Genomic DNA, 15,296 nt, shown 5'->3' on the forward strand with positions numbered 1-15,296 from the left:
ATGCTAAATCAAGTCTCCATGAATTTAGGGCAACGGCAAATTTTCCAATTCTAAATTTTCCAGAAAATTGGCTGCCAATTAAAATTTCTTACTCACTGATGTTAACGTTGACCCTTTTAAACTGGTTGATTGACTCAGAAGTAAACCACACAAAGTTCAGTGGGACTTACTCTCAGGTAAGGTTGAATAGGAGTGCAGCCTAAATGTTTGCAACCCTAAAACTGCTGTCTGATCACTGGAAACACTACATGGGTCCCCATCATGTTGCAGTGACCTATTTATTTATTTATTACATTTATATCCCGCCTTTTTCCTCCAAGGAACCCAAGGCGGCGTACATAATCCTCCTCCTCTCCATGTTATCCTCACAACAACAACCCTGTGAGGTAGGTTGGGCTGAGAGTCTGTGACTGACCCAAAATCACCCAGTGGGTTTCCATGGCCGAGTGGGGACTAGAACAAGGATCTACGGATGCCCAGTCCAACTCCTCAGCCACTTCACCACAATGGCTCTCGTTACAAAATTAGCATGCCTGTCTATGTGAAGGCAGATGCCACTTTTTACATTTTTAAAAAATAATAATAATTACGCATGTACATTTGAACTTCTCAGGCCAAACTAGCACAGGTTGCCTCCATTCATTTAGCAGTACATTCCATGTGGTTAAACCACAGAATTTTGTATTAGAATTCTTCATTACACTATAGAGATGGGGACTTCTTAATGTACCCCGGGCACATGGTTCAAATGCAGCTAGCACTGGGGAATAATTTTTCATCCAATAAGAACGTGAATGTTGCAGAAGTCTTTTTTTTTTATCCTGCCCAAATAAGTTTACTTAGGATTTACTTAGGAATCTTAATTATTCATCAATTTACTTAGGAATCTTAATTATTCATAAAAGCCGGGCTCACACCAACATCCCCTGAGGTGCGATATTACCCAGAACGATTAGCTAAAATTGGACCAGATGTGAATGGCCTGCATTTAATTTTTTAAAAAATGGCTGGTTTGTGTTTTACATTTTGTTTAATCCAACAATCAGAAGGCCTAGGGGGTGAATTACAATTTTGCAATTTACTACATGGATTGCATTCCACTGTTTATTAACACTTGAGTTGAATGTCCCCTGAATAATGTAGCTAAACCTCAGTTTATAACTCAACAGCAAGCCAAGGTGCTGGAATAATAAATAAAGCTCCGCTATGTTTTCAACAGAACAGGCATGGCTCAATACAACAAGCGACACAGAGCAATGTCAACAATGGAAACTTTTACCCAAGCAGGTGGTCACATTCGGTGACATAATAGCTGATCGAATGGCCCTTCCCATCACCTCATGCCTTTCCAGCTTTTTGCCCACTTCTCCCCACATAGAACCCCACTTTCCCTCAGATTCAGGCCACAGCTAGACTTAAGGTTTATCCTGGGATCACCCAGGGTTCGCCCCTGCCTGAGCACTGGATCCCCTGTGTGTCACTTAGATGAGCAGGTTTGACCCCTGGACGATCCAGGGATAAACTTTAGGCCTAGCTATGGCCTCATTCATCCTTTGGTTTTCTGCTTCTAAGACTTCTCTATTCAAGTCTCTCCATTTTTCCCTTGAGGTCCAGGCTCAGAGGCAGACAGATACCAGCCAATCTGTATTTAATCCTTTCAGGATGAATGTAGCATATCACCCGCACCCCTCACAAGTACCTTTCTCTTCCAACTCTCAGTTCCCCCTGGCCCTTTTCTTTTGTCAGCCTCTATACTTGATCTCTTTCTGCCTCACCTCATCTCTACTCTTCCTTGCTGTGTTCAGCCATAGAGGCGTACAAGGTTTTCATTCTCCCAGCAATTCCTACCAGAGAAAGAGTCTCCTGGGTGGGCTCTGCAGCATGGCTGGCTGCCACGGCCTGGAAAAACTAGCAGCAGCTACACTGTAAGCCCTGAAACCAGGCAAAGGAGGAACAATATAGATAAAGACATTCACCTTCCCTGATTATGCAGACCTTATGTGTTCCCACAAAGAGATAGGAAAGGCCCACATATAGGCAGGGAAATGGCTGCCTGTGGGTCTTGTGTTCTGCAAGCTTGTCCTACAAACTTACCTTCAGATATAGTAGCTTGGCCAAGCCATATTTATGATTAAACTGCAGCAATTTGAGTGAAGCTTTTCAATTAACAGCTAAATACAAACAAAATAATCAGCTTACCACACTGTGTTCTATCATCTGAAATTACTATGTGGCCTGGAGGATTGAGAAGGAGGCACAACAGGCCCTCCTGCCTTGAAAAATGGAATCACCAGTAGAACAATTGACAATGCTGAGTGTATTTTCCTCAAACTTCTGTATTACACAAGCAGTTTGCTACACTCAGTCTGGGCCAGAGCCAGGGAAAACTCTTATGTCTCAGCAGACCACTGGAACAGTCCTAGAACCCAGGCAATAACATAGCTCGGTACTTAGGATTTGGGTGTTATAGAAATATATTGGACTGGGTTCATGGCTCTGCTGGGTTGCCATGCGTAGATAACATTTCAGCCATATCCATTTAAATTGGACTCTAAGGAAGAAATGATAGTCAGCAACATTTTAGTAAATCACTCAGCTTTGCACAAAAACAAATACCCACTCTCTTATGACATACATACAGGTTTTGTTTACTTAACAAATCTGACCTGCATGTTCTGTGGCAATATATTTGATCACGTACAGAATGGATTTGGAATACAAAATGTAACTGGGTACATTTGCAAGGCATGATGTATGTATGTTTTGAATATTTAAAGAGTAAAGCAAGCAACGGAAATGCCAAAAACCACCACAATAGTGCTTCAAGGTGATGTTTGCAGAATAACTGTATTCTAAATTCTAAAAAGGAATTAACTTGTTTTAAAAAGGAGTCACCTAAACTAGAAAGTTTTTTTTACCAGAATGCAGTATTCAGAAGCCATTATTTCCATGAAAGGAATATTAGCTTGACAGCATACATCTGAAAGACAGACTTTGAAATTCCTCATCCAAAAAGGCGGAGAAGGAATTCCTAAACTCAGTAGTTCCAGAAGACCTTGTGCACTAGTTCAAATAAACATACTGGACTCTCACAGAAGAAAAGCTTGTGGTTAAGACTGAATGCTAGAATTCTTGCAGTCTTTTTCACGTATTGATTTCCCATCTGCTGATATATGTAAGCTGCATTGAGAACTTGTTAAAAGTGGGGTAAAATGTTTTTTTTTAAAAAAAATGTACTGCTCTTTTACTGCTGTCAACAGACCAGAGATATATTCACAAAACAAAATATACACATAAATATCAATTCAAATGAACAATTATATAAAAAGCCCCATGATATCCTAAGAAAGCCCTCCAGAAGCAATCTTCCAACATCAGATAGTAACTTCTTTGTTCTCATAACTATAGACGAGGATTAATAATGAAGCTAGAACCAATACTAAGGGAAGTGTTCAAAAGCAGTGACCATGCATCACAGTCACACAGATGTTTCTTATGATGCAGTGAGGACTTATTCTTGGAAGTAAATAGGGTAAAATTACTCATGCCTAAATTCCTATAATGTACATAGCCATTTTTAAACTTTTTTTTCTCATGGCCAAACATTCTGCATGAAACCACTGGGTACTTCCAGGCTTCCTTAGACTAGGAGTCCTAAAAGAGGAGACTACATTAAGGCCTCCTTGAGGAGATTAATTAGCTCTTCATATACCGTATTTCTTCAATTGTAAGACGCCATTGGTTGTAAGATGCATACCGGCGAGGGTTGCACTCTCCCTAAAGGATCGGGTCCGTAGTTTGGGGGTGCTCTTGGATCCAGAACTGTCACTTGAGGCACAGGTGAACTCAGTGGCAAAGAGCACCTTTTATCAGCTTAGGTTGATATACCAACTACGCCCTTATCTGGACAGAGATAGCCTAGCTACAATTATCCATGCTCTGATAACCTCTCGCTTGGATTACTGCAATGCGTTATACGTGGGGCTGCCTTTGAAAACGGTCCGGAAGCTTCAGTTGGTACAAAACAGGGCAGCACGTTTACTAACAGGGACTGGCTGGCGAGATCACATCACGCCAGTCCTTTTCCAGCTTCATTGGCTGCCAGTCCAGGTCCGGGCCCAATTCAAAGTGCTGGTATTGACATTTAAAGCCCTAAATGGTTTGGGGCCAGGTTATCTGAAGGAACGCCTCCTCCCATATGTACCTACCCGGACCTTAAGATCATCTACAGGGGCCCTTCTCCGTGAGCCCCTGCCAAAGGAAGTGAGGCAGGTGGCTACTAGGAGGAGGGCTTTCTCCGCTGTGGCACCCCGGTTGTGGAATGAGCTCCCCAGAGAGGTCTGCCTGGCGCCTACACTGTACTGCTTTCGTCGCCAGCTGAAGACCTTTTTATTCACTCAGTATTTTAACACTTAATTTTAACTTAAATTTTACTGTTTTAACTCTGTATTTTAATCTTATATCAACTTTGCTGTGTGGTCTTATCCTGGTTGCGCTTTTTATACTGTATTTCGTAATTGTGTTTTAACCTGTTGGGTGTTTTACTGTGGTTTTAATTTTTGTGAACCGCCCAGAGAGCTTCGGCTATTGGGCGGTATAAAAATGTAATGAAATAAATAAATAAATAAATAAATAATTTCAGTACCACCAACAGAAAAAAAAAAACCTAAGACACAACCGTGATTCTAAGACGCACCCCATTTTTAGAGATGTTTATATGGGGAAAAAAGTGTGTCTTAGAATCGAAGAAACAGGGTACCTTAACAACGGCAGAAAGTGATCAGTGAGCAGCTGATGATCACTCTCTGCTCTGGAGCCGGTTTTAGAGTTGCAGATGGCTTGTCAACCACCCCAAGAACCCACCCTCATGTCACAAGAAGCTACGGCGTGCCCAGCCACCCTGCATTTTCAAAATGGTGGCTGCCACCATAATGAAAAGTCCCGTGGGACAAGTCACCCATGTTAGCTTCTCTATGTGCAAACCGGACCTACATCTCTGGAAGTGAAAGTATGTCTAAAATGGTTTATATTGCTGCTTCATGCATTTCTCAGCACGCCCAGAAAGATCTCTCATAGCTCACACTTACACATACACAGGTAGCCTTCTGCAGACTTCAACAAGAATTTACACAAGCAATTTCACAGAAATAAATTATATATGCTGAAATATCCTTACTGATATCTAGTGAAGGCTATATAATACCCCACTCCACTCTATCTAATAAGCATTGCACACAGTGCTAGGAACTGAAGTTTGAAAAAGCAATATATTACAATTGCCATATGGCTTTTCAGATTCCAGCAGTCAGTGGGCTCATGCACAGCCTGTCAGTAGGGGCAAACAGGGCATCGAATCACTATGATTCTATACCTAGGGAGGTTGTGGGCTCTCCCACACTAGAGGCATTCAAGAGGCAGCTGGACAACCATCTGTCGGGGATGCTTTAGGGTGGATTCCTGCATTGAGCAGGGGGTTGGACTCGATGGCCTTGTAGGCCCCTTCCAACTCTGCTATTCTATGATTCTATGATTCCCACTTACCTCCTCCAGTCTCCCAGTCCCCCACCCCAAACCAAAGTGTTACCTGAAGCCTAAAGTAGCGCTGCAGCGCTCCAGACTCTCTTCCCCTGCTTCTTCCTCTCTTGCTGGCATACATGGCTTCACATGCCTAGAATGTTCCCCAGTGCAGCCAAGAATGAGCTGGGTGGCAGCCACAGCTTACTCACATGTACAAAAGGGTTACAAAGGCTTTTCCTGGAGGGCATTCTTTGGAATGATCCTCTGAAACTGGCCTGTTTTTTTTTTTAACACTGCCAGGCTCAGCTAATCACATTAGGAACCCATCTCTCCCTATAGATGAGCTCCATGGGCATTGGCGAATGTGCACAATCAAGGAGGAGTAAAAAATAATGTGCTGTGTCGAAGGTGCTGATCTTTTGGCAGGCTCAGGAGGAAGTGGCACCGCACCAGCGATTTGTTTTGCCATGAGGTCTGACGGCCAAACTACATATTTTCTTACTCTCAAGTAAACACAGACAGTCCCAATTTGGAATGGGACAATGATGCTCCAGGAAGGGGGTAAAACCTTCCCCTGCACCTGTTTTTGTCCCAAAATTCACCTCCCCTCCATAGAATGCCTCCATTGATACCAATGGAGTTTCCCTACTTTTTTAAACTCAGGATGGGGTTTGTGTGGAATTTGGGGGCAAATATGGGTGGGGAGAAGGTTTAAGAAATGTTTTTGTAAGCCGCCGTGAGAGCCTTTTTTGGCTGAATGGTGGGATAAAAGTGCTTAAATAAATAAATAAATAAATAAACCACTTCTCCGCAGAGCCCAGTAGTCCTGATCCAAAGTGGGGCTACACATGCTTACACAAAGGTAGAGAAAGAAATCATGCATAGTTCCACTATGCGTGATTACCTGAACATATACTTTGGCCCTGATTGGATTATTTACAGAACAGAAGAAACAGGAGCCTCTCTGGACGTTTTTTCCGTCTGTGGTAACAAGTGGATCATAACGGATTTGTTGAGCAATTGAAAAGAATGAGAGAGAAAAAGACAGAAAGAGTAAGTGTGTAAGCGTGAAACCAGAGAGGAAGCAATAAGCCAAAACCAATCCAGCAGGTGTGTGTGTGTTTCTGAGGAAGCATGGAGCTGTGGCACGCTCATATTAAAGAAGAATATTTTGGACTCTCAGGACTTGCTGCCCACACTTACTCACCAGAAATCATGCCCTCCTTACTTATGAGAAGACATTAATGAGACAGATTTTGCACTGTGCTGCTTTTCACTGTTACTTCTGAAGAACCATGGGCAGGGGGTGAGCTAGGGAGGTGCTCATGAAAAAGAAGAGTATTTTGAATGTTCAGAATTTGTTGCCGGGTTTCATAGACTGCTTTTCTGAGTTACTCTGAGGATATCAATCATTGTATTATATTATTATCTCTCTTTTCTCGTGTGTGGTTTTTCTAGACAGACATGACAGGCTTTGCCAAGTCATGCTGTCTTTTACTGGTTTAGAAATTTCCTGACTATTGAACATGTTTTAAGTATTACTGTTTTCTGGATGTTGGTGTGGATGTAGTTTGGTAGGCCTAGTTTCTGAAGTGTTTATAGTTTTTTGATGTGATGCCAGTGACTGATGTGACTAACAGAATAATTGTAACCTCTTCCTGTTGCCATAGATCTTTAATTTCCATAGCCAGTGGTGTATATTTTTCTCTCTTTTCCTCTTCCATTTCTGCATTTTTGTTATTAGGTATTGCTACATCAATAAGTTAAGTGTTTTTTTTCTTTTTTGTCTATAACTGTTATGTCTTGTCAATTGCATCGTATTGTCTTGTCCATATGAATTGTACTGTCCCAGTGTATTTTATGATCTGCATTTTCCAAGATTGTTTCAGGTGAGTATGCATAGTATGGCGTAGATTGTTTGAGGTTGAATTTGATGGCCAATTGTTGGTGAATTATTTTTGCAGCTGTATTGTGCTATAGTCCATTCCTGTCAGAATTTTACATCCTCCTCTTACATGGTCTATTGCTTCTTGGAATTGATTACATTTCCTACATGAATCTGTTGTTACACTGTTATGTTGTATTTTTGGTAGTTCTTGGTTGCTATGACTTGATCCTGTATGGCTATTAAGTATCCTTTTGTTTCAGGAAACAGCTCGCCCTTCCTAAGCCATTCATATTGTTGTTCTTTGTTTATTTGTGTTTCCCGTGTAGTGCTTTTTCTGCCCTTTTTTCTCTGTGAGTGTGAGTGGTCATGTTTGGTCTTCCATTTTGTAGTGCTAGGTTGACTGGGGTGTAATTTTAATCTGCTTTTACTATGGCTTTATGAATGGGGATGTTTTCAGTGTGAAAGAGTTCTTTTAAGTGTTTTTATCTGTTTTGCAGGAATTGTGTCAATGTCCAGCAAACCTCTTCCGCCTTCTTTCCTTTTGATTCATATTCTTTCAATGCATGAATTGGGATGGAGCATGTGGTGTTTTGTGAGTTCGGTGCGACTTGAGTCTGTTTACTTCTTCGAGTTCAGTGTGTGAAAAGTGTATGATTCCGAATGAGTATGTGAGGGACGGGTATTGTGTAGGTGTTGCTGGCTATGAAAATGTTTTTAGAGTTGAATTTGGATTTTAGGATTTGTGATAGGCGCATTTTATATTGCATTCTCAGTTGAGTTTTTACTGTGGATGTATTTTGTATATTTTGAGTACTTTTTTCAGCCAACTGTGTGGGATGGAGTCAAAAGCCTTTTTATCGTCTGTTGTGGAGGTTTCTCTGTTGTTCTTCTGTTTGCTTTGTAATGAAACTGTCTTTTATTAACTGTTCTTTGCATCCTCTGGTGTTTTTACATCCTTTTTGTTCTTCTGTGAATATATTGTGTTGAGCTGAGATGTGTTGAGCTGAGATGTGTTTCAGTTTTCTATGTGAGTGTGGCAGTTATAATTTTGTAGAGTGTTGGGAGGCATGTGGGTTTTGGGTGTCTGGAGTTTTTGATTTAATGCAGGTTTTGCCTTGGTAAGGAATATAGGGAATAGGTGTGGGTGTTCTATGACTGCATTAATCTGTTAAATAAGGTAGTTGTGTGTTGATGTAAACTGTTTATATCGATATGTTTTAAGTATGACTGCTTTCTGGATGTTGGTGTGGCTGTAGTTTGGTAGGCCCAGTTTCTGAAGGTTTTCTGTATAGTTTTTTGATGTGATGCCAGTGATTGATGTGACTAATGGAATAATTGTGACCTTTTCCTATTGCTATTATTATTAGGCTGAGTGGATCCCCACCCCTGAAGTGTTTTTTTAAAAAAGAATCGGGGGTGGGGTCATGAAGGGTCTAGATTGCAGCCTTAACCTAGGGAGCCATAGGACAGATTGAATATCTTAGGCACCGTGCCAATTTCATTTATAAGAAAAATATTGTGTTGAAGTGTATGTAAGAAAGCAATTAACAGTTCATCTTTCCCTGTCATAGGAAAACATATCATGAAGTGTTCTACAGAGCAATAGTGCACTCTGCTGGCCAACGAAGAATACAAATACATCCAATACTACAAGGTTCCTTAACAGGGAAATGAGAGTCATTTTTACATTTTATCTGGAAATCGTTTAGGGTGGGGTGGCTTGATTATGGTTCAAGACTAGATAACCCGGTCACCCCTGCACATTCCCATCTCTTTAGCCCCACACACCTAACCTACATGTTACCCATTTAATGGGAGAAACATTGATATTAGTGTAGCCACGGCAAAAACCACTGCCATATAAAGTGTGAAGCAACTTTAAGATGGCAGTACACTACTATAGATGATGGGGCTGCATGTCATCGTACTCGTCTTTTTCTTTGCAAAACTCTTGTAGGGATCCCCTTCTTGGATTGCGAGTTAAGACTACAAGGCGGACAGCTGCTGAAAGCAGTTTTCCCATTGATTGAAAGCCTTCAAATGGAGCACTGCAGAGGGGAGGATTAGACTTCTTTGGACCCACTGGATCCATAGCTACCTTGTTCTCCCAGGTCTGATTCTGGCCTGTCAGCTACACCAACCCTGGAGCTGGCAGAGGGAAATTCCCTCCAGTTCTGGCTAACAGGAAGGGAATTGGGAAAATGAGAAAGAACAATGCCCCTTGACCTTCTGACTTGGCTTCATTGCTTAACCCCATCTCCCACTTCAAAATGCTCTGTAATTCTGCCACAAGATGATTGATACTTGTCTTTTAATGGAAGGATAAGTCATAAAAGCTCTGTAGAATCAGTGATATCCCCAAAAGTTATACTAACCTCTAGTCTCTTCTCAAGGGACTCAATTCTGTCCTTTTTACTGGCCAAGTTGGCTCGTGTGTAGCGATTCTGTCCGGGCAGGAATAATACCTGGCTGTAGCATTCTTCCCACACCTGGTTATAAGCTTCACTGGAAAGCTCTCCGTGCCCCATCCCTTGCTTCACTACTTCCATTTCTTGGGCCAAGAGTTCTTCAGCCTGTTTGAAATAAGGGTTTAGTTACAACTTAAGCTTTCAAATAAATGCACAACTTACAGGGGCAGCTTCTCTATACGAAGAATAGTATCATCTTTTATTTGGGCCAATATACATTCAGTATGTAGTAAGGAAAACCCTCATGGTGGCGACACTTGCCCCTGGGTTTTCACATACCTTTGCTGTACCTAATATACAAGGTGAGTACGCTAGCCCCTCCCCTGCCCCTCCAATCCCTTTTGCTTCTCTTAAAAACACACAAAGAAGTCCACACGTGCATGCACATGGCCATTTTCCCGCATGAAGACAACTTTTTGGTGTCAACTTTCATTAGAGACCCAACCTCTTTTCTTGGGACTTGTTCCAATACATTTTGGAATCACATACCAACATGAGGGAGATGAAGGTATTATCAGAGTATGGGGTGAACAATTCAAATTTTGTTTTAAAAGACTCCAATATGCAGCAATAAATACTTGCAGTAACTTCCTAATATGAAGCTGAATATTAGGGATAAGGGCTGCTTACTGAATCGACGGAACTACTGCCAAAGCAATCCCAGTTTGGCGATTTTCCGATCAGCTGGGGAGGGGAGGGCTTGAAAAGCACAAAACCATGCTACATAGCGGCAAGGCAGAGAGCACAAGTGATGCAAAGAAATGTTCTATATATACCTTCTTGAGATCTTCCTTTGAGAGCTTCTCATAAGGACTGTGTTCCAGGTAGGACATGTGTTCTGTACTGCTGGCTCCAAATCCTGGGACCTTCCCCTTTTTGCCTCCTGGGAGCTCTCCGTAAGGGTGGTGCACAAGGTCAAAGTGAAGCATAGTGATCATCTCTTTTTTAATCAGCTCCTCACTCTTCTGTAAATCCGTCAGGGGCGGCTCTACGTTTAAAGGTCTCAGGATTGTTTCATTTACCTACGCCAAAAACATACACACAGCCATTTATGGGCAGCCTCTCCTACTAATCAGCTAACACAGTTTATATTCGATTTAAGTCCACATAATTCGACATTATTTTTTCATATCTTTATTAATTTCACTTAGCTGTACTACAGCCCTGATCAGCAACTTAAGGAGCAGTACTAAGGATGTTTAGACAGAAAAAAGTCCTACAGCTCCCAGCATTTTCCAGCCAGAATGGCTGGCTGGGGGATGATAGGAATTGTAAGACTTTTTTCCTGTCTAAATATGCAGAGGGCTGTGCCCTTATTTTCCAAAGAAACTACTTCAAGAAGGAAGCAAGGGAAGATGGGCCAGCATCTCAACATACACCTTCCTACTGGCAGCGAATTCTAGAGCCACAAATGCCACTTTTCTGTACTTTAGATTTGGCCCTAGTGTTCCAGTTGCTGATTCCCATAATGCAGCTTACTAATATCTATTTCTTTGCCATCTTACTGACCGATAGCAAAATGTCTCTTGCTTTGAACGTATTATACCTTTATTAAAATTAGGAATAACTTACTTCAGAAGGTCTTGGTAGATCTTTCTGAACTGCTTTGTGTGTCCGTTTTAGCGCCTTTATACGCTCCATTTCTCGAATGGTCTAGAAAGACATTTAACATGTAAGCCAAATACTACAAAAAGCTGTTTAAGGTCTCTCAGAACACAAAGGGCAGTTATAAGGTCACAAATCTCTGCTGTAAGAGTGTCTTGATGGAAAGCAAAAAACTAAAAAAAAATGAAATTAGAGCTGCAAAGGTAGAAAAAGGTAACGTAACACCATGCCAGAATTTCGAAGCCTTATTCCATAATCCCAACTACTTTGTCCAAAGCAGAGATTGGTAAACTGCAGGAACATGCCTGTGGAGTAAGCTGAGTCATCTGCTACAAAGGGTGGGGGTGGGGGAAGGAACCAAGCTAAATCTGACTTGGGGAATATTCATTCTCAAATACAAGTCTGGCAACTGCCGGACCAACTTCTCTTCTCCCCTAGAAAATAGTTCCATGTAGTTCTACTAAGATGCTAGAATACGGTCATGAATTCTAGCTGACCTCAACCCAATGAAAAAATTGTGACAGGTTTGGGATCATGCTTGGAAAATATGCCCTACAGCAGCAGTTCGCATCAGAAATCACACAACCCCAATATATTCCGACTAGGAAGGGTAAAATGTAACATTATTTTGCTTGGTACCTGCTCCTCAGGGCTTACAACGTCTAGCAAGATTAACCGGTTGCATCTAAATTATTACTAGCTCCTTATTTTATTTATTTATTTCATTTTTATAGCGCCCAATAGCCGAAGCTCTCTGGGTGGTTCACAAAATATGAGAGGGGTTGGACCTGGACACACTGAAGGTAAGCCCACTCCTAAAGAACGGAGATTTTAATGGCTGATTACTAGTAGTCTCTTTCCTGGGCAAGGTGCTTAAACATGTAGTTGTTGTGCAATTTCAAATACTCTTGGATGAGAATGATTTTTGGCTGTATTTCATTCTGATTTCAATCTCAATTTTGGCACTGAAACAGACTGGGCCACTCTGATGGATGACCTATGCTGGGAGAAGGACAAGCGCAGTCTTCTTGGACCTCTCGGCAGCTTTCAAACCACTGATCATGGTATCATTCAGGATAGGCTTTCTAGGTTGCAGAATGGGGGCACCACCCTTCAGTGGTTCTGGCCTCACCTGAAGTGTCACCTCCAGAAGGTGGTGCTGGGAGACTACTGTTTAGCCCTGTGGTTTTTATGCCAGCAGTCCTGTAGGGTTGCATCTCATCTTCCATGCTGTTCAACATATATATGAAACGGCTGATGTCACCCAACTTTACTTAAGCCAATTCAGGTGAGGCAGAGGAAGTGCTGAACTGATGTGTTGGATTAGCAATGGACTGGATGAAGCCAATAAACTAAAGCCCAATCTTGACAAGATGAATGTGAACTGGCAAGCGCTTCCTCCCACTAGAGAGATGTTCTGGATGGGGCTGCACTCCCTCTAATCAAGTTCAGTCTGGAAGTAAGAACTGATTGAGCTTTGCCACTGCAGGACCCTGCCTTTGGAATTCTTCCCCCAAGGAGGCTTGTCTGGGGCCCACTCTTAATGGCTTTATAGCACCAGGCAAAGACTGGCTGCTGTGATGATCTTGTGTTTTATTGACTCTTACTGATCTGTTGTTTTGAAGTAAGTTTGTTTTAATTCTTTTGGATTTTTAGCTTCCTTTAGTGTGGCGCAGAGTGGTAAGCGGCAGTTACTGCAGCTGAAACTCTCCCCACGGCCTGAGTTCGATCCCAGCGGAAGCTGGTTCTCAGGCAGCCGGCTCAGGTCAACTCAGCCTTCCATCCTTCCAAGGTCGGTAAAATGAGTACCCAGCTAGCTGGGGGAAAGGTAACTGCGACTGGGGAAGGCAATGGCAAACCACCCCGCTACAAAGTCTGCCAAGAAAACGTCAGCGAAAGCAGGCGTCCCTCTAGGAGTCAGCAATGACTCAAGTGCTTGCACGAGAGGTTCCTTTCCTTTTCCCCTTTAGTGTACATTACTAAAGGAGAGGGGGACATAATTATTTTAAATAAATAGTAACATGGCAGGATGTACGGTGTCCTCCTTTTCTCATCTTGTCCAGTGTCCTATTCATTTTTAGACTCTTCTCAACCACCAAGCCCCTCTGCCAATCCTTCACACGTTCAAGAATCCATTCCTACCTGTTTGCGAGCATCTGCATCAGCTGCATCTTCTATGTATATATCATCTGCGTTATGATCCTCAAGTTCCTTTTCTGCATTTTCAGGCAGAACAATTTCAAAGTCATTCTTTGGAGCAGGAAGACCCATAAGCCCTAGGCGCAAATTTTCACGGGATTCTCTTTCCTGTGGAATGTTAAAGCAATTTAATATAGTTAATATAGTATATTCATTTTCCTTAAATCAACAATAGAGGAAAAAGTTATTTTAGTTTTCAGCCAGCCTGGTGATTTTAATTGGCTGTGGATCAGCTTCCATATTGATTTTCCTGTAAGTTCAGAAGTATGAAGTGACCCAATTATCAAAACCAATTAGAGGTTTTAAGCATACTTCTCAATTGGGCAGCCTGGGATATGAGAGATGATCTGGGTGCCTGAGATTGCTTCTGTCAGTGCCTGTGATCATACTAGGTACATAACAGAAATTGAGAGACAACAACCTCTGTGATTGCCCAATGATGTCCACGTAAGTGTGCACCCAGAAGTCAGGACTGCTTGTATGGGTAAGAAATTAATTATGTGACCTAGCTCTTATTCTTAACTTCACATGCAGCTCCTTAACTTAAAAAAATACTGAAATAACATACCCTGTAGAGTATGTAAAATGCTGTAAAATGGTTGTAAAATGGTGACCTAATGTGATTGATTCCATTACACATCACGCCTCCAGTTTTCTGGCAGTAGCTAAAAAATAAAATGTGTCATAGCGATTTAATGTCAAAGATCTGGATACTTGGTAAATTTATGTGATGTTTATATTACTAGCCAAGATTTCAATGTCCGGACTATCCTGTTCAAAAGAAACAAAAAAGATGGACCTCCAATACATGACAGGCAGAAGTAACATCGGGGCCTGCTCCTGCTGGACTCTTCCCCCACCCCACAGGGCAAACTGCCATCTTGGCCCTGTGGGGAAGAAGAAGGACCGAGGGGACAGGAGCAGGCAGAAGTAACATCGGGATCTGCTCCTGCTGGACTCTTCCCCCCCCCCACAGGGCAAACTGCCATCTTGGCCCTGTGGGGAAGAAGAAGGACTGAGGGGACAGGAGCAGGCAGAAGTAACATCGGGACCTGCTCCTGCTGGACTCTTCCCCCACCCCACAGGGCAAACTGCCATCTTGGCCCTGTGGGGAAGAAGAAAGAGCAAGGGGACAGGAGCAGGCAGAAGTAACATCGGGGCCTGCTCCTGCTGGACTCTTCCCCCACCCCCACAGGGCAAAGTGCCATCTTGGCCCTGTGGAGAAGAAGAAGGACCGAGGGGACAGGAGCAGGCAGAAGTAACATCGGGGCCTGCTCCTGCTGGACTCTCTCTCCTCCCTCCCTCCCTCCCTCCCTCCTTGACTCCTTTTCCTTGTGTGTCATGTCTTTATTAGATTGTAAGCCTGAGGGCAGGGACTGTCTTTTTTGCTAAGTGTAAGCCGCTCCGAGAGCCTTTTTTGGCTGAGGAGCGGGGTATAAGTATGATAAATAAATAAAATAAATAAATAAATGTAAGAAAGCAATCTTTAAACTTTTAACATAACATTAGGGGGAAAGCAATGTCCTTTTAAATGCTTTACAAAGCACTTTGGCTATGCTTGCCTTGAAGAGCATATCAAAAACCACAGAATATTGCAAAGAATCAAGCAGCAAATGTCC

At 42.4% G+C, this 15,296-nt stretch overlaps 1 protein-coding gene across 1 annotated transcript in view; it reads right to left on the reverse strand.

Annotated features, from left to right (window-relative positions):
- Positions 1-15,296, reverse strand: part of CDC5L (cell division cycle 5 like) — a 45,192-nt gene that overhangs the window by 11,954 nt on the left and 17,942 nt on the right. Inside the window, exons 11-14 of the mRNA XM_063115926.1 lie at positions 13,621-13,785; positions 11,446-11,526; positions 10,650-10,895; positions 9,781-9,978 (exon numbers count right to left, since the gene is read on the reverse strand). Of these exons, the coding sequence (XP_062971996.1) occupies positions 9,781-9,978; positions 10,650-10,895; positions 11,446-11,526; positions 13,621-13,785 (690 nt within the window). The remainder of the gene's footprint in view (positions 1-9,780; positions 9,979-10,649; positions 10,896-11,445; positions 11,527-13,620; positions 13,786-15,296) is intronic.

Source organism: Elgaria multicarinata, chromosome 2 (assembly GCF_023053635.1).
Source record: "Elgaria multicarinata webbii isolate HBS135686 ecotype San Diego chromosome 2, rElgMul1.1.pri, whole genome shotgun sequence".
NCBI lineage: Eukaryota > Metazoa > Chordata > Lepidosauria > Squamata > Anguidae > Elgaria > Elgaria multicarinata.